The sequence below is a fragment of the Gossypium arboreum genome, chromosome 13 (assembly GCF_025698485.1).
Source record: "Gossypium arboreum isolate Shixiya-1 chromosome 13, ASM2569848v2, whole genome shotgun sequence".
Lineage (NCBI taxonomy): Eukaryota > Viridiplantae > Streptophyta > Magnoliopsida > Malvales > Malvaceae > Gossypium > Gossypium arboreum.
In genome coordinates this window covers 31,561,760-31,580,347 of record NC_069082.1, presented here as the reverse complement: position 1 = coordinate 31,580,347, position 18,588 = coordinate 31,561,760, and the positions used below count along the sequence as shown (strand labels likewise).

At 33.2% G+C, this 18,588-nt stretch overlaps 2 protein-coding genes across 2 annotated transcripts; one reads left to right on the top strand and one right to left on the bottom strand.

Annotated features, from left to right (window-relative positions):
• Window positions 1-4,304: 4,304 nt before the first annotated feature.
• On the top strand, window positions 4,305-6,381 carry LOC108461602 (ninja-family protein AFP3-like). The gene is made up of 2 exons (XM_017761489.2): window positions 4,305-4,927; window positions 5,535-6,381. Exons 1-2 carry the CDS (start codon window positions 4,444-4,446, stop codon window positions 5,930-5,932), a joined length of 882 nt encoding a protein of 293 aa, XP_017616978.1. The 5' UTR covers window positions 4,305-4,443; the 3' UTR covers window positions 5,933-6,381.
• Window positions 5,984-10,040, bottom strand: LOC108461601 (LRR receptor-like serine/threonine-protein kinase RPK2). Its single transcript, XM_017761488.2, has one exon. The coding sequence runs from the start codon at window positions 9,393-9,395 to the stop codon at window positions 6,252-6,254; it is 3,144 nt and encodes a 1,047-aa protein (XP_017616977.2). The 5' UTR covers window positions 9,396-10,040; the 3' UTR covers window positions 5,984-6,251.
• Between the last annotated feature and the right edge of the window lie 8,548 nt (window positions 10,041-18,588).

Sequence of the window (18,588 nt, the reverse complement as noted above, 5' to 3'; positions counted from 1 at the left end):
CAATTAAGCCAACCTCATGCTAGCCGAATTTTTCCGGTGCAATTACAACCCATATTTATTAAAATTTCATAATAATTTCATGTCAAGGTTAATATTTTATCAATTTAGTCCTTAAACTTAAAACTAACCAAAATCACTTTACAAAATAGTCCTATTTAACAATCAAGCTTGTAGATCTATCATCAAACTTCAAAAACATCACAAATTCATCAATGACATAAATAAAAACATTTAACAGTTTTAGGAATTAGTCTTTGGGTTACCTAGATTAAGCTACAACAATCTCAAAAATATAAAAATGACTAAAAACGGGCTTCAGTTTCATACCATGCAAAGAGATTAAAGCTTGACCGATTCTTTGGTTTCTCAATCTACGGAGTTTCGGCTAGAAAGGTTAAAGATGATGAAAGAAAATAAAATGGCTTTTTACTTTTATTTTTGTTTTATTATAATTAACATTATTTTAATATAAAATAAGATATAATTTAATGAAAATTCATTCAATTGTCCATTATATTGGATTAAGGGTAAATTTCTATTTTAATCCCTTGTACTTTAACTTTTCAAGCCATTTAGCTAATGATAATCTATAACGATTGACTTTTGCTGCTTTTACTATTTAGTCATTTTCATTTAATTAACTATTTAAACATTAAAATTTTCTAATCAAAGTTTAATATGACTCTGTAATAACCATGTAAATACTAAATATGTAATAGAATACTGACTGAGTGGTCAGAATCGTGGTCCCAAAACTATTGTTTCTGACACCACTGAAAACGGGTTGTTACACCACTAGAAAACGAAGTATTACATTAATAACCGAATAAAAAGAATAAATTATAGTGACTATATTGCGATCGAATGAGAGGATGGTAGAATGAAACCTTATCTTGGAATTATCACAAGTGAAAAAGCGAATACCTATGGAGGGGCAATGGTGGTTAACAGTACAAGTGGAGAAATGCTTAGTATTAGCTTTGGTATTCAATCAATATCAAAGCTTCAAGTGAGAATTTTGATTCTCCGTTTTGCCTCAATTTTACTAGAAGAACAGGACATCAAGATCTATAGAGTACTTAATAAGAAAAATCTATAGAGTACTTAATAAGAAAAAACAATGGTTGAATCTCATACTTGGTAGATCAAAGAGCAATGGGAAGTTCTTTCGAACTTTTTAAAAACATCCAATACATGCTCTCTTCTCTCCATCTTGTGTAGGGGTAGGAACACAAGACATAATGTATTTCTTTATGTAACAAAATAGGGTAAATAATAAAAATAGACGCCTAACTATTGGCATGTTTCTGTTTTGGTAACTCAAGTTTAAAATTCTCTACTTTAGTCACTAATGTTATCGAAATTTAATATTTTGGTCACTCATCTATTAAGTCACTAACGATAGTCCTTTTTATTTATTGTCATTATAACAAAATTTTCCCTATAATGTTTACAAATTATATCAATTTAGTCTCAAGCCTAAAAAGGAAAAAAAAAATTAGCCCTCAACATTACAAATTTTGTCATTTTAATCTTGATTCTTAAAGATTAAAAATTAAAATTAAAAAACTTTTAAAAAATAAAAAATTATGTAAAAGTTCATTTTTCGATAGAAATACATACAAAATTATAAAATATTTTATAAATAAATGAATATCCATTTTCTCATTTTCTAATATGAAATTTATTTATTAAAATAATAATATTATAAAAAAAGAATTTAAAGGGAAAAATAATGAAGAAGATTTATGTAGATTCAACTTTTCCCTTTTTCCAACATTAATGACCACCATGTTCAAGTTGGGTAAAAATTATAACATGAGGTTGAAAGGGTGAGAATTAATGGCTTTAAGTTGTTTCCTAGAACGAGTTTGTTGCATGTGAGGTTGTGCTTGAGGGCGAGCATGATTGGGGATATATATGTGATGATGAGGTCTTGAAGACCCCGTAGGTGGAAGGCTATGCTAGCAGCTCCACATCTGATTCTTTATTCAATGATGCAATGATGGAGGATGTGGAAACTGAGGTGTTTGGAGTAAGAGTTATTGGTGCCAGTGCTTATGGGTGAAGATAGAGCCGAGTGCTCAACAAATTTGACAAGGATTGAGGAGTAATGCTAGAGGTATAATAAAATTTACTATCTATAAAATAAACTTAAAAAAGGAAATGTTTGAGTTCTGTTTGTAGTTTTTTTAAATATCTTTATTTATAAAAATATTATTTTAATAAATAAATTTAATGTTAAAAAATACTCAGTTTGGTTTTATTATTTTGTATGTATTTTATAAAATATTATGTATTTTATTGAAAAATAAAATTTTAAATATTTATATATTTTTAAAGCTTTTTAATTTTGAATTTTAAATTTTTAACAAGTATAACTAAATTGATAGATGTGTAAAGTTAATGATTAAATTTATTAAATTTTTATAATTAAGATTAAATTAATAAAATTTATAAACATTAAAAATTAAATTAATTATTATAAAATATAAAAAAATTGCCTGAATAACCAAAATATTAAATTGCAATAACTAAAAAAAATTTGAGGAAAAACAAGAATAGGTGGTAACTATTTTCACAAAAAAAGAAAGTGTTGCAAACACCTGATGCATTTAGCCTCGTCACCCTCCTTTTATTAGTCGTATTGGGACATCGCCAATCAAAGTCCCACTTTTTACCTTTACACAAACAACACGTGTCCTGTTTTTATCTGGGAGAATCTTTCTCTACCTCATTAACGTGTCCTCCCTAATCATTCTTCCCTGCCAACAATAATAAATTAAAGTAAAGTAAATTAAATTAATATTGAAATTATGGCCAACGTTAAAATCCTTGCACGTGGCTTTCATCTCTCTTCATTCCTTTCTTGTCAGAACATTGCATTGTGTTGCTACCTTTTCATTGGCTACCAAATGCAATGTCCTTAGGGATGATTTAAGTTTATTCCAACAAAATATGTTTTATATTTTAAATAGTAAAAAATTTATATATTTTTCATGAAACCAAAACCTAATAATATAAAACATTGAGAACCCATCTAAATTATCATAAATTGTAAAAAAAAACTTTAATTAAAATCAATTATAAAATTAAAATTCTATTTACAAACAAAATTATTCACAAATTTCGAAATAACGAATAATAAATAATACCATCAGAGTTGATATTCATTTAAGATAATTTTAAATGGACATTGCGCTTAGACATGTTTAACATAAAAACATAGATGATAATAAAATTAAATATTATAAAATACCATAATATAAAATAAAAATATTCAAATCACCCCTAATTTTTCTTTCTTCTTTAACCTATTGTAACTAGGCAAACCCACGTGGCGATTCCTCAAACACCTAAACCAACTCGTACAGTCCTTGCCGGCTTTTCCCAACTAAGTAAAAAAAATCGCCAAAAAGGCAATATACTTCTACACTTTGTCTCTTCAAATTATATTTCGAAACGTGTGTATACTCTTTTATAATATTTGTATTTTCATGGTCAAATTTTGGTTTCATCTCTCTATTATCTTTAATTTTACACATAATCCTTATACTTTAATTTTACATAACATTATCCCTCTACATTTTCTTTAATTCATACTTTAGCAACTAAAATATTAACATTTAAAAAATATATATACATATATACATTCAAACTCATCATATAAACATAGATTTATTTAAGATTGAGCAAGAAAATCAAGAAATAAAATTCTATCTAAACATGGTATTTTGAACGATTTTGGTTCACAATTTAAAAATTGTGATTACTTAAACTAATCAAAGTCTGATTTTAATTTTTTATGATGTAAAATAGTGTAAATAACTTAAATATTATATAGAATTTAGTTTTTTTAAATATTGATTAACTTTTATTTACTAGAAAATTTAATTTTAAAAAATATTTATGAATTTTTTTGAAATATTACCGAACAATGTTAAGAAGGCATAAAATAAAGTCTATTTATAGAAATAAAGTCTAAAAATTCAAAATTCAAAATTAGTATAAAACCAATAATGGAATCAAAATATCATAAATTGTTGAAATAAATAAATAAATAAAAGCGTTACACCAAACTGAACACAAACCTAGATTTATTTGTTATGGGATAGATGTTTTAGAAAAGATTAACATAGCATTTTAATCAAAATGATTAACAATGTGAATTATTTGAACTAATTATTTTATTATAAAAATAAAAAGTTAAATTATTTCATATTAAAATATAGGGACGAAAGCCAGAAATTGACCAATTTCTTTGATGTGAATAATCCAAGTTTAAGCTTTTATATACATGGGTTAAGGCTAACTTAGATCAAGGGCTGGTTTTTTCCTTCTGTTTTTTTTTTTTTTTTCTGTTTCATAGGCTAAGACAATAGCTTTATTTATACCAAAAAAAAAAAAAACACTCCTTTTGTTGGGTTTTATTTACTTTGTTTAATGTTTCCATCAAAAATGGGATCAGAAGCAAGTGAAAACAGAAGCAAAGAAATGGAGAATCTTTCTTTGCAAACAGAAAATTCCCCAAGAAACCTGTTACAAAGATTCATGTCAAGAGAAACACTAGATTCAACAAGAAGTGAAGGTGAAGATGATGAAGATGAAGAAGAAGTGGAGCTGAATCTTGGGTTATCATTAGGAGGCAGATTTGGTGTTGATAAGCATGCAAGTAAGTTGAAAAGGTCATCATCTATTGCTGGTTCAATACCAATATTTAGAGAAGATGATAGTGCCAATGCTCCACCACCATCTGTTCATCACCCAACAACTCTCATCAGAGCCTCTTCTTTGCCCACCGTGACTGAGGAAGAGTGGAGGAAGAGAAAAGAGTTGCAGACCCTAAGAAGGATGGAAGCTAAGAGGAGAAGAAGTGAGAAGCAGAGGATTTCAAGAGGGAAAATGGAGGAAAGTAAAGGGCTTCAAGGTACTTTCTGCAGCATTATCTATGGGGGATTTGTATTGTATGTTTACAATTTGTTTCATACATAATACCATTTGATGTAGATACCAATTTTGACCTAAGTTATTCTTGATGCTCAAGTGTGAGTATGTATTAGATTTTTCTTCTTCTTCATGTATTTGGACTTTAGTGGTCTTCATCTCACTTGTAAACAAATTAATATTGCTGAATTTCTTTTTCGCTAAAGCATAAGTAACATGGCTTCTTATCATCACTAATTAGTTTAGACTTGTTTGATGTTCCTAAATATCTGCTAACCTTGTTGATTATTTTGGTACTTGGATGAATAATTTGTTTTGAATTTAAAGCACATGAAGTTCCTTTAATGGATGTTGGTGGGAGAATAATTTACAGGAAACAAATGGAGATATGTGGATCCAATATAATGCATTTTAAATAGCAATTATGATGGTAATGGGATCTGGATGCAAAAAGATGTGTTATTTCTTGTGAATTTTTTTATTCAAAATTGTCAAGACATGGAAAGTTTCAATGTTAAATTTCCATTTATGATAAAAACAGTGATTACTCGCAGCTGGTTTAATGGTTCTCATGATTACAATCACTGCAGGAGCTAGAAATTCTGGTGAAGCAAGAAGCTCTGGTAGTGCTTCATCCTTGCAAGAACAAGGCGATTCAGAGGCAGCTACCGGTTCTTCAGGGACAAAGACGAGTGGGAGTGAAAGAACTCTGGGACTGATAGGCGAGACAGTCGAAAATAAGGAGAAAGAAGGGGGAAAGGCGATGGAAGATATGCCTCATGTGTTCACAAAGGGAGAAGGTCCTAATGGGAAAAGAGTAGATGGGATTTTATACAAGTATGGGAAGGGAGAGGAAGTGAGGATAATGTGTGTATGCCATGGCAATTTTTTTTCTCCAGCTGAGTTTGTAAAGCATGCAGGTGGTGGTGATGTGGATAACCCTCTTAGGCATATAGTTATTAACCCTTCCTCTTCTTCCCTTTTGTAATGTGGAGTATATGGCAACCCCCCACAAAAATGGGGCACTGTAAGTGAAAAGTTTGAAAAAAACAAATTCTTTGCAATGTCTACAATAGTTAATTTACTCTTGCCGATTTTCGACTGCCTATTTTCGGATTCTGCAGTTTCCTAGAAAAAAAAATCTTGATACCATCAAAGTAAAAGATCAGCATCTCAATCTATGAGGAAAAGATTATATTGTGATACTAAACCTGCCTCAGTCAGCATTAGATATGCAAAGTTTGTTATGATTTGTACACTTTGAGCTGTTCCTTCTAGATCAAGTCATGCACCTAGAAACCATATTATCAAACTGAAGAAGGTTGAATTCGTTTCAACCTTTGGACAACTTGCCTCATGGTTGGTCTGGTCGAGAGGCTATCAACTGTACACGTGATGGCCAAGTGCAGCAGTTCTACCAGATCATGATGAGGACCTGCATTCCATAACCTTAAAGTGAAAACATCCTTTGCTTGACCCTGTTGAAGCAGCATGCAGGCCCAAGAGACAACATTGAAACCATTTGCTTGCGAAGAGAATGAAGGATCCAAAGCTTTCTTATCTGATATCAACTCAAGCAGCACGATACCATAGCTGTAAACATCAGCCTTCTCGGATACACGACAGGTCATGGCATACTCGGGTGCAACATATCCGAATGTGCCAGCTACACCGGTTGTTGCATGGGTTTCAGATGTACCCAGAAGCCTTGATAATCCAAAGTCAGACAGATAAGCATTGCAATCATTGTCCAACAATATGTTACTCGGCTTGACATCCCGGTGTAGCACCTTCGGGGTGCATTCGTCATGCAGATAAGCAAGTGCATGGGCTATATTGAGAGCAATCTTGTGAATAATTTTCCAATCTACAGCTCGAGTGGATCTTTCCCTAATAAAATTTTCTAAATCACCACCTGGTAAGTAATTATATAAGAGAAACATATCCGTTTCATTGGCATGGTACCCTACGAGAGTTACAAGATTAGGGTGCCTCATTGTCTCAAGGGTCTTTACCTCGGCATGGAATTGGTGGATACCCTGAAACCTTCCAACAGCAAGCCTCTTGACTGCCACTGAGATTCCTGGAGCTATTTCAGCCCTGTAACTGGCACCAAAACCACCAATTCCTATGCATTTGCCAGCACTGAAATTCCCAGTTGCTTCGACAATAGTTTCATACGTCAATGGAACCCCAATGTCGACAAAAGCTGTAATTTCCCTTGATTCAGAACCCTGAACCCTGGACTTTGGGACCTGTTTCCTGGTGTAAAAGAAGAGGACAGCTAGAACTAGAAGAACTGAAACAATGGCCAAGGCAGATGCTATGGATGCGATCTCAATGGGACCTAAGCTTTTATTGACAGTTCTGTTACCCGAAGAAGAAGCTACTTCATTTTGTGAATCTTCAGTGTTGATCATCATATCAGAGGATCGTACAGCTAGTGAATTTGATGAAAGTTCTGACACTTCAAGGGAACGAAACCGTCCAAAGCTAGAAGGAATAGCACCACTCAGGTTGTTACTCCCCAAGGAAAGGTGTTTGAGATTTTTCAACTGATTGAGCCCTTTGGGCACCAGACCTCTAAGTTTGTTTCCACTTAGGTCAAGTAAAACAAGGGACTTCAAGTCCCTGAAACTTTGGGGAACGACTCCTTCAATCTGATTCTTAGAGACATCCAAAAATTTAAGGGATCTGCAAATTGCACCAATTCTTGATGGAATATGACCAGACAATCTGTTATTGCTAACATTGACTATCATCCCATGGAGCTTATTACAGTTTACAAATAAACTTTCTGGAAATGATCCAGTGAGATTGTTTCCACCAGCAAGAAAAGCATATTCAATCTGCTTAACCAATCTTGCTCGTGCAATTGGTAGCCATGGGAGTGAACCAGAGAAGTTATTTCCACCAAAATTGTGAATCAACACTGCTTTCGAACCCTGAAATGGCAAAATTGTTTCGAGGCGTGGTTTACATGTAAAGAATGACAGATAAGCAGATGGCAGATCATGGGGTTGGAGAAGTTCAAAACTAGAGGATAAAACACCAGGGCAGGTACAGTAATTGAACCTGGGGATTGATCCTGACATGAGATTTCCACTGATATCAAAGAGTGTCATACAAAGAACTCGAAGCTGCTCATCAAGCTCCCCAGTTAGCCTGTTCGAGCTCATATCTAGATGACGTAGTTTCTTGCATCCATTGAACACTCCAAAGACATCCCCAACAAAGTGGTTCTGAGCTAAGTTTATGATTTCTAAGTTCTCGCAACCACCCCAATTTCTTGGCAACTTACCCTCAAGATTCGCCCTGAGCGCCCAAAGAACTTTAAGCTTTGGAAGGGTTGTGATTCCCATTGGAATGGAGCCTTGGAAACTATTATACTCATCGGTATTAGAATGTGGCAGTCTAAATGACAGCTCTTCATTTGAATTCTGCCCACTCAGAAAGGGATCGAAAAGATTAGACAGGACAAGAATGGACAACTGAACACAATCTCCAAGCTCTGTGGGGATAAAACCGCTAAGATTGTTCCTAGCAACATCAAGAACCTCAAGCTTATGCAGCTGGCCAAGCTCATTAGGGATAACACCATCCAACATGTTGGAAAACAACACAAGAGTCCGTAACTGCCGACAATTCCCCAAACTACCGGGGATATGCCCAACTAGGAAATTGCCAGACAGATCAAGATGCTCTAGATACCGACAATTACTTCCAAAAAAATCAAGAATCGGACCGTTTAGCTGATTATTAGACAAATGAAGTCCTTTCAAATAATAGAAACTACCAAAATAATCAGGGATAGACCCCTTCAGCTTATTCCCAGCTAAATTCAAAACCTCCAAATCCACAAATTTTGACAAAGACCCTGGGATCTCCCCTTCTAGTGCATTAAACCCGAGATTCAAAACCCGCAAATTCCTCAGCCCCACAATTTCATCAGGCAACTTCCCAGTAAATGAATTCCCTTCAAGATCAAGTTGTTCTAATTTCTCTAAACCCCATAATTCTAAAGGAATTTCACCACCAATGTCATTAAAAGCAAGAGAGAGAACTCTAAGTTCAGTAAGTTTCCCAATCAAAGGTGACAAGTATCCCACTAATTTCCCCCTTGAACATGCTCTTCTTCTAAATCCAAAACCATAAAATGGAAGAAGCTTTGAAGAAGGAGAACAAGATGGGGTAAAGTTACCTTCACAACAACCACCACCGGCAATATTAATGGAGATGACCTGAGACCTTGAATTGCATGAAACTCCATGCCAAGAGCAGTGTTTTGGGTTCTTCGAAAGGTCCCAGCTTGAAAGTATCCCAGAAGGGTCATAAACAGAGGTTTTGAACTCCAACAGGATCCTTCTCTCAGGAACCAACAACTCCCCTGAAACTAAGCAGATGACAAACAAAAACAAGACCAAACCTTTACAAAACAAATGACATCTCATATTTGTTTCCCAAGAAAACAAAAACAAACCCAACAAGAACAACAAAAAGAATTCTCTCTGAGCTTCAAAAAATCCACCAAAAGCCACTCACTCCTTTCACCCCCAACGGAAAAAAGTAATTTATATTTCTTAAACAACGGAAGGGAAAAGAAAAGGGGGTCTTTGGAGAAGAAAAACGCGTTTCTTTTTAAAAATTTGTTCTTTATTTTTTTGCTTCTTGTCGATGGAGTCGTGCAAAGTCTGGGTGTTTGAGCTTTGGTCTGTTCCTTTTCTCACTATTTTTGGGTTATTTTCCTTGCAAATGGAGAAACAGGGAAGAGGGGGCCACGTAGTGTTAATGGATGATGGGGGTGATAGTGGGGTCCATTGGCGGGTCAATTAATGTATCTGAACTGTCAACACACGGCTGCTCCGGGCAGGACCATGGAACTGGCGGGTCCCCTTTCTTGTTTGTTTTTACGTGGAATATCTTTGCCTCTCACTTAGAAGCCTGCGCTATCGTTTTCCGTCACGTGGAAAAATAGAAAAAGGGTGAAACTGAAAGGTTAAAATCTGTTCTTAGTCCCTGTACTTTTACAAATTTTGAGATTTAATCTCTATGTTTTAAAAGTTAAAGGCTTAATACGTAATTTAGTGCATAAGTTTGACACTTCTTTCTAATGTGGTACCTATATTATTTTTTGGTCCAATCCGGTATTTGTATCTGACAAAAGTTATATATTTTGGCACACAAAGATAATGCTATTAATATTTTAGTGTTTACTTCAATTTCTAGAGTTGATTTGATGAAAATTCATAATTAGCTAATAATATTAACACTTAATTTTCATTAAATCAACTCTAAAACATGAATGAAGTCACATCCATTGGATTGTATTTGATAAATTAATCGTAAAATTAAATAAATTCACAATTAATACAAAATTTATTTTATTAACAATGTCATAAAAATTCAAAGCTAGTCCTATTAGTAATTAACTTTTATCGAATCAACTCAAATTAAAAACTAAACGTTAACATTGTTATCTTTGAATACCAAAATATATAATTTTGTTAAATAAAAATATGAAATTGAATAAAAAATAACATAGTACCATATTAAAAAGGTCAAACTCGGTATTAAATAATATATTAAGAAAAGCTAAAAACTAAATCTTCCTACTTTTTAAACTTAAAATCTTTGTCCAATAATTAATATATGAAAGCTAAAGTTAATTAATTATTCAAGTTTATTATATATATATATATATATATATATATATATTTTTATTTTGATTTGAAAAAGTTTTCAAATATATATGATTTTAAATTCATGTGCTCTTACATGGAATTAGTAAATTATAACTATATTTTAATTTAACATGTTTATTTTTTTAATTTAACTCGAACAATTTCACTCAATTTAACTCAATTCAAATTTCATTTAACTCAACTCGATTCAAAAAATTCAAACCAAGTTAGTATGGTAAAATAGGACTCGTTAACTCGAAAATTTTTCACTTGATTCGACCAAACGCTCACCCCTAATAGTTAGTCACAAAATAAAGAATAGCTAGTACAAATTTTAATTTAAAATTAGAAATGCAAGTAATAACTCTTGTAAAAAAAAATAAGATCTCTTCAAAATAAAATGTAACATTAATTCATAACATATTAATTATATATTTTTAATATCATTTTTTACTAATAATCAAATTTTTACTTTTTTATTAGAAGCTAAAACTTTTTAAAATAATCTCATTATAGGTTTTGATAATAATTTCAAAAACTGTTTATTTAATAGTAGAAAAATGTAGGGTAAATTACACTAACAGTCACTCAACTTTGGGGTAGCTGACAAAATAGTTACCCAGGTTTCAATTCAGTCACTCAACTTTCGAAAAATAACAAAACAGTCACCACTAATCATTTCCGCAGTTACTCAAGTTTCAATTCAGTCTCTCAACTTTTGAAAAATAAAAAACAATCACCACTAATCATTTTCCGTTACTGACTTAACAGAAATACCATTTTTCGTCCCCCTATCTGTAATAGTCCGATTTAGACCCTAATCGAAATGGTAGTTTCGGGACCACGAATCCAAGTCAGAAAAATATTTAAATATTATTTTCTGTGCTTATTATATGTTAATTAGCATGTGTGAAAGTTTCGTATGAAAATTTGATTGTTTGTGTGCTTAATTAAATAAAAGGGCTTAATCGCGTAAAATGAAAACTTGATAGTTAAAAGCATAAGGGCCAAATAGTTGATGACTTTGTAAGTTGAAGTATTGAAGTGGTAATTTGACCATGTTTAATTAGATGGATGGTAGTGACCATGTAATATGATGGTTTTATATTAGTTAATAAAGGTTAAATTTGTAATTGAATTAAAAGGTTATTATATTACAAAACATAAAAAAAAAAAATTAAAAGCCATGGTTCTTTTATCTTTGCATGACCAAAACTAGTAAAATAAAAAGAAAAGAAAAGAGTTAGGCATTCAACTACTTCTCAAGCTAAATCAAGGTATGTTTTTTACTTCGGTTTTTGATAATTTTTACGTTTTTGAGATCGTTGCTTTAAATACTACCCGACCCATGCTTGAATTTTTGATTTTGGTGAATATTTTGTGTTATGCCATTGATTAATATTTGTATTTTGTGATGTTTGATGATGAAATATCAAAAATATGTTTTAGATTAACAAGTTTTGTATTGAAGTTTTTGATGATTTTGAGTTAATAGGACTAAATTACAAAAATAATAAATTGAAGGACTAAAATGCAAAATAAATGAAATATATGGACTATTACGAGTATGTTGAAAATTCAGCTCAACTATGTTGTTGTGAGATTTGGTGTATTTTGCGTTTTGTGCAATTAGGACTAAATTGTAAAAGTATGAAATATCAGGGGTAAAATGGTAATTTGCCTATTTATGTGTTGTTGGATTAAATTGAATGAAATTGTATTTAAATGAGGTTAATTTGAAATTATATAGATCAATAACAAAGGAAATCAGACTTAGATCGGGAAAAAACAAAAATAGTCGAATAGCCGATTCGTAACGTCCCTCGATATCCTAGGTAAGTCTTTAAGTAATTAAACATGGTTTATTTTGAACATAGAATGATTTACTATGATGATTCAAATTTTATAATGTATTAGTATGTTAGTCGAATGAGAATTATCAATGAATAAATGTGATTGAGTTGTATTTGAATGATATCAAAATATCTGAAAGTGTGTATGTGTTATATGGAATATTATATGATTCGATATATGAAATGTTGTGGAATAATTTTATGTTTGTGACATTCGGGCCTTGAGCCTAGCAAGCCTTGTGCTGGTGACTTTGATCGGGCTTTGTGCCTAACAAGCTTAGTGCCGGTGAATAAATATCAGATTTTGAGTCTAGCAGGCCTTGTGCCGGTGTGAAATTTTGGCTTATGCTTAGTAGGTTTTATATCGGTGATTTGCTTTCAAGTCCATGATTATAAGAGTTCAAGTTATTGTGGATATCGAGCTAGTGTAATTGAGCTAAATGACATTGTGTATGTTTGGCCACATAGGTAAGTATAGGTAAGCTTATATTGAACTTGATTATTCGATTACATGTAAATTATATTGAACTTATATATTCGGTTTTATGTGAAGTTATTTTGAATTTGCATATTCGGCCATTTGTGATGTTCTATTGAAGTTGAACTATAGGTTACATGTGATGTTTTATTTAACTTCTATATTCGGCCATACATGTAAGTATCTATGTGATGATACATTTGATGTTGTATAATAGGTTATATAGGAAATATTTATGTGGTGATATGTATTTGATATTGAACATTCAACCAAGGTATCCTATTGTGTAAAAGTATAATATTTTTGATATAATTTGTTTAGTTTGAATGTTTTGATTATTCATTGATCGCAAGATTTCGTGATAGCTTTTAAATATTTATAATTAATCGTTCTTGAAACTAACTATTATCGCGATGTAGGCAAGTGTACCTATTGAACAGTAGTATAGTTTTAGCAAGACTAGATTGTCGAACCCAAAGGAACTAAAAATACTAGTAATGATTGTCTTTTTATTATCTAGCCTAGGAATAAAGAGGTTTTGTTTTTTAACTAACTAATTATCTAAACTAAGAACTCATAGAGAATAGAATTGGGGAATTGCTTTTGGGAAAATCGATTGAATTAAGATAATACCTAAGGAAAAATCCCTAGACAGCACTTGTTATTCTAGCTCCGAATCGGACGATTTATTCATTTAACTTGTTCCGTAGAGATCCCTAAGTTATGTTATTATCCCTATTCAAGACTAATAACGTCTAATCCCTAGATTGAATAATTAATACCTTTCTCTAATTAACACCTTCGAGTTGCATTAACTCGATCTATTGATCCCCTTATTAGATTTCACCCTAATCCAGCAAAAGCTTGTCACCCTATGTCTAGGCGCGCAAACAACTCCGCTTAATTATGACAAATGTACTCTTAGACAGGGTCTATTCCTCCTCTGAATAAGAGCTTATCTTGAATCAATATCCTGGGATATCAAAACAAGAATTAAGAACACATAATTAAGAACAAGTTAAATATTTATCATACAATTCAGAAAATAATAACAAGATTCGTCTTAGGTTTCATTCCCCTTAGGTATTTAGGGGTTTTAGTTCATAACTAAATAAGAAAACATCTCAGAATAATAAATAATACAAAACATAAAGAAAACCCAAAACTCCTGAAGGGGAAATTGAGGAGAGATCTTCAGTCTTGATGGTGAATTCGGCTTCTGAGATGGATCAATCGGCTTTCTTGGAGTAATTCCTTACTCCCTATTCTGTGTGTCCCTTTCTTTCCTCCTCTAGGGTGTATTTATAGGCTTTAGGATTTCCTAAGAGCCCTCAAAAGTGGCCTTTTCCGAATTGGACTCAACTTGGGCTCAACAGGGACACGCCCGTGTGTGATTATTTTAGGCCGTGTTCAAGCCTGTTAGAATGGCACGGGTGTGGGTTCTACCCGTGTAAGTCGTGCTTCGATTCTTCCAAATTGACACGGCCGTGTGGGCTGCCCGTGTGAGGAAGTCCAGGCCGTGTTGATTTTGTACTTTGGCCCATTTTCTCTATTTTTGGCCCGTTTCTCGTTCCTTTCTCTCTCCTATGCTCTCCTAAGTATAAAACATGAAATTAAAGCATTAGGAGCATTGAATTCACCAATTCTAATGGGAAATCATCCATAAAATGCGTTTAACATGGGGTAAAAATATGTATAAATTACGGTTTATCATTCATTGAGTTGTTTAATTTGCTTAAGGCTTACTAAGATAAGTTAGCTTACTCTGTGTGTTTTTGTTACTCTGTTTTATAGATTTTGGTTGTAAGTTACGAGCTCGGGGATCGTTATCGAAGTCATCCACACTATCGTCAACTTTCGGTACTTTTAAAAGTTTATTTTCAAACTTTTGGCATGTATAGGCTAATACATATTATGTTCAACTTTGAATATGTATATATTGAGCCATGCGAATATGGCTTAGCTTTAAAGCTTGATTTTGGTTATGTTTGGTAATGGTTTATTCTATTTGATTATAATTATATGTGAAGTGAATGAAAAGTAAATGTGAATGGTATTATATGTGTTGGTAATAGCTTGAGATGATAGGTGGAATTGGTTGTGGTTGGTCACTCAGTTTTGATATGTATAAATATAAATAAATATGGTTTGATGATTTGATTTTGATGTATGTTTATTCATTTATAAACGTGAGCTCAGGTGTTAGCATGTTTTATGTATATTAGAAATGCATAATATGTGGCATGCTTATATTCGAATATGCAAAGATTAGTTTAGTTCGGTTTGCATGGAAAAATGTATAAGTATTATAATTAGTCATAAGTTTATTAATGGTGAATTATTGAGATTATATTGTTTAATAATGCTTGTAAGTGAGATATTGATAAATGACCATTTGAATAGTGATTTTATGTAATAGTACACCATGAGCATTATATGCATTTTTGCAAATTGATAATTATGTGTACATATATGCTTATGTTTATATATGTTAATGAAAATGTGATTATTTGAAAGGTATAGATTCGGTTGAATTCTGAGGTATGATTCGTAAATGCAATATGATAAATAAAGTATGTTTAATATTTAATTAGCCATGTGCTTAATATATTTATAAGTATGACTTGTATGAAATTGTGAAAGTTTGGAATTTTGTTGTTGTTCAGTAATACCTTGTAACCCTAGTCTGGCGATGAATACGGGTTAGGGGTGTTACATTTTAATTGGTATCAGAGCTACGGTTTAGTCAATTCTAGGACTAATGTAGCGTGTGTGAGTTTAGCTATACATGCCAAAAATTTATACTGCGAGAGTGTGATGACTTTTGACATTTGGAAATGTGCTTTCATATAGTAAATGGATCTCGATAGAGCTGTAGCTGCTGATGTCGAGAGTGTAACGCCTGCTCCCGCGCATGGGACAGTGCCAGTTGAATCCCGACTTGTCTTGAGTAGCCATGAAGGGGAGGCTAAGCAAGCCTTCTATCAAATGATGAACAACTGGTTTACTCAGTATATCCAGACTAATCCGGCTGTACAACCTTCACCCCCGAATAATCCATCTCCGATACCTGTGATACCTTCGATGATTGATCCAATGAGACTTAACAGACCTCCTGTAGATAAAATCAGAAAACACGGGGCTGAAGAGTTTAAGGCTAATGATGATGATGATGCTGAACGGGCCCAGTTATGGCTCGATAATACTATCCTTGTATTTGATGATTTATCATGTACTCCAATAAATGTTTATCTTTATTACGAGACACTGCATATCAATGGTGGAATACACTAGTATCGGTGGTCTCGAAAGAGATAGTGACTTGGGAATTCTTTCAAACGGAGTTCTGTAAGAAATACATCAGCCAGAGATTTATCGACCAGAGACACAAAGAATTTCTAGAATTGAAACAAGGTCGTATGACCGTAAACGAGTATGAGAAGAAATTTGTGAGACTTAGTCGATATGCTCGTGAATGTGTTTCAATCGAAGCTATAATGTGTAAAAGATTCGAAGATGGTTTAAATGAAGATATTAAATTATTGGTTGGTATACTTGAAATTAAAGAGTTCGTGGTACTTGTTGAGCGAGCTTGCAAAGCTGAAGAGCTCAGGAAAGAGAAAAGAAAAGCTGATTTTGAAGCCAGATATTCCAGTAAAAGATTATCGAGCAAGACTTTTCACTCAGCATCGAAGAAGTTCAGAGATGATTCTAGTCGATTTAAAGCTACTTTAGACTTTTCTAGACGAGATCGAGACCGACCTCCTGTGAGTTCATGAGCTACTTCGATTGCTAGTGTTGGCAATGATCGACAGAATAGACTCGAGTGTAAGAATTATGGTAAATGGCATTCTGGAAGTTGTAGATTGCATGATTGTTCTTGTTTTAAGTGTGGATCGATGGATCATTTTATCCGAGATTATCCGATATTAGCTGAGTAAAACACTGTTCAGAATACGAGACCGAGCAACATGTCAGCACGAGGCAAACCACCCAGACATTCGGGTAATGTGAGTGGTAGTCAGAGAGGGACGAAAGATACAACGGTTCGATCTGAGGCTCGTGCACCTGCCAGAGCATATGCTATACAAGCTCGCGAGGAGGCTTCTTCTCCAGATGTTATTACCGGTACTTTCATTCTTTATGATACTACTATTATTGCATTGATTGATCATGGTTCGACTCATTCATATGTGTGTAAAACATTAGTATCCAGTAAGACTTTGCCTGTTGAGTTTGCTAAGTTTGTAATTCGAGTATCAAACCCCCTAGGCCGGTGTGTTCTGGTTGACAAAGTGTATAAGAATTGCCCGTTGATGATTCAAGATTCATGATGAGTTTGATATAATTTTGAGTATGGACTGGCTGACTTTGCATGATGCCGTTGTTAATTGCAAAAGAAAGACCATTGATTTGAGATGTCAGAACAATGAGATTATTCGGATTGAATCTAATGATCTGAGTGGTTTACCAGTAGTAATATCTTCGATGTTAGCTCGGAAGTATGTGAAAAAATGTTGTGAAGCTTACTTTTCTTATGTGCTTGATAGTAAAGTGACTGAAAAGAAGATTGAATCCGTACTAGTTGTGTGTGAGTATCCAGATGTGTTTCCTGAAGAATTACTGGGTTTGCCACCTATTCGAGAGGTAGAGTTTAGTATTGAGTTAGTACCAGGTACGACTCCTATTTCGATAGCTCCGTATCGGATGGAACTTACAGAATTAAAAGAGTTGAAAGCACAGTTGCAAAAGTTAACAGATAGAGGTTTTGCACGACCGAGTTTCTCTCCCTGGGGTGCGCCAGTTTTATTTGTGAAAAAAAAAAGATGGAACTATGAGAATGTGTATTGATTATCGCCAGTTGAACAAGGTGACTATAAAGAATAAATACCCGTTGCCACAGATTGACGATTTGTTCGATCAATTGAAAGGGGCTTCAGTGTTTTCGAAGATAGATTTGAGATCGGGTTATTATCAGTTACGAGTTAGAGACTTCGATATGCCAAAAACAGCTTTTTGAACGAGGTACGGACATTATGAGTTTCTAGTTATGCCGTTTGGACTTACTAATGCACCTACAGTTTTTATGGATTTGATGAATTGGATATTCAGGCAGTATTTAGTTCGGTTTGTGGTCATGTTTATTGATGATATACTGATTTACTCTCGTAACGAAACCGAACATGCAGAGCATTTGAGATTTGTATTATAGACTTTGCGAGAAAAATAGTTGTATGCAAAGTTTAGTAAATGTAAGTTCTGGTTACACGAAGTTAGCTTTCTGGGACATGTTGTTTCAGCATCAGGTATTCGGGTTGATCTGAGTAAGATTTCAGCTATACTCGATTGGAAACCTTCGAGAAACATTTCTGAAGTTAGAAGTTTTCTGGGACTTGCTGGTTACTATAGATGGTTTGTGAAAGGTTTCTCTATGATTACAACTCCGATGACGAAGCTGCTGCAGAAAGATGTCAAATTTGAGTGGTCAGAAAAGTGCCAGAAAAGTTTTGATCAGTTGAAAGCTCTTTTAATCGAAGCTCCGGTGTTAGTTTAGCCAGAATCGGGTAAAGATTTTGTTATTTATAGTGATGCATATTTAAATGGTTTAGGCTTTGTTTTAATTCAGGAAGGC

Coding starts and splice junctions, on each gene's coding strand:
- LOC108461602 (XM_017761489.2), top strand. CDS start 4,444: ATGTTTCCATCAAAAATGGGATCAGAAGCAAGTGAAAACAGAAGCAAA. Junction 4,928..5,534: donor GGAAAGTAAAGGGCTTCAAG/GTACTTTCTGCA, acceptor CAATCACTGCAG/GAGCTAGAAATTCTGGTGAA.
- LOC108461601 (XM_017761488.2), bottom strand. CDS start 9,395: ATGAGATGTCATTTGTTTTGTAAAGGTTTGGTCTTGTTTTTGTTTGTC.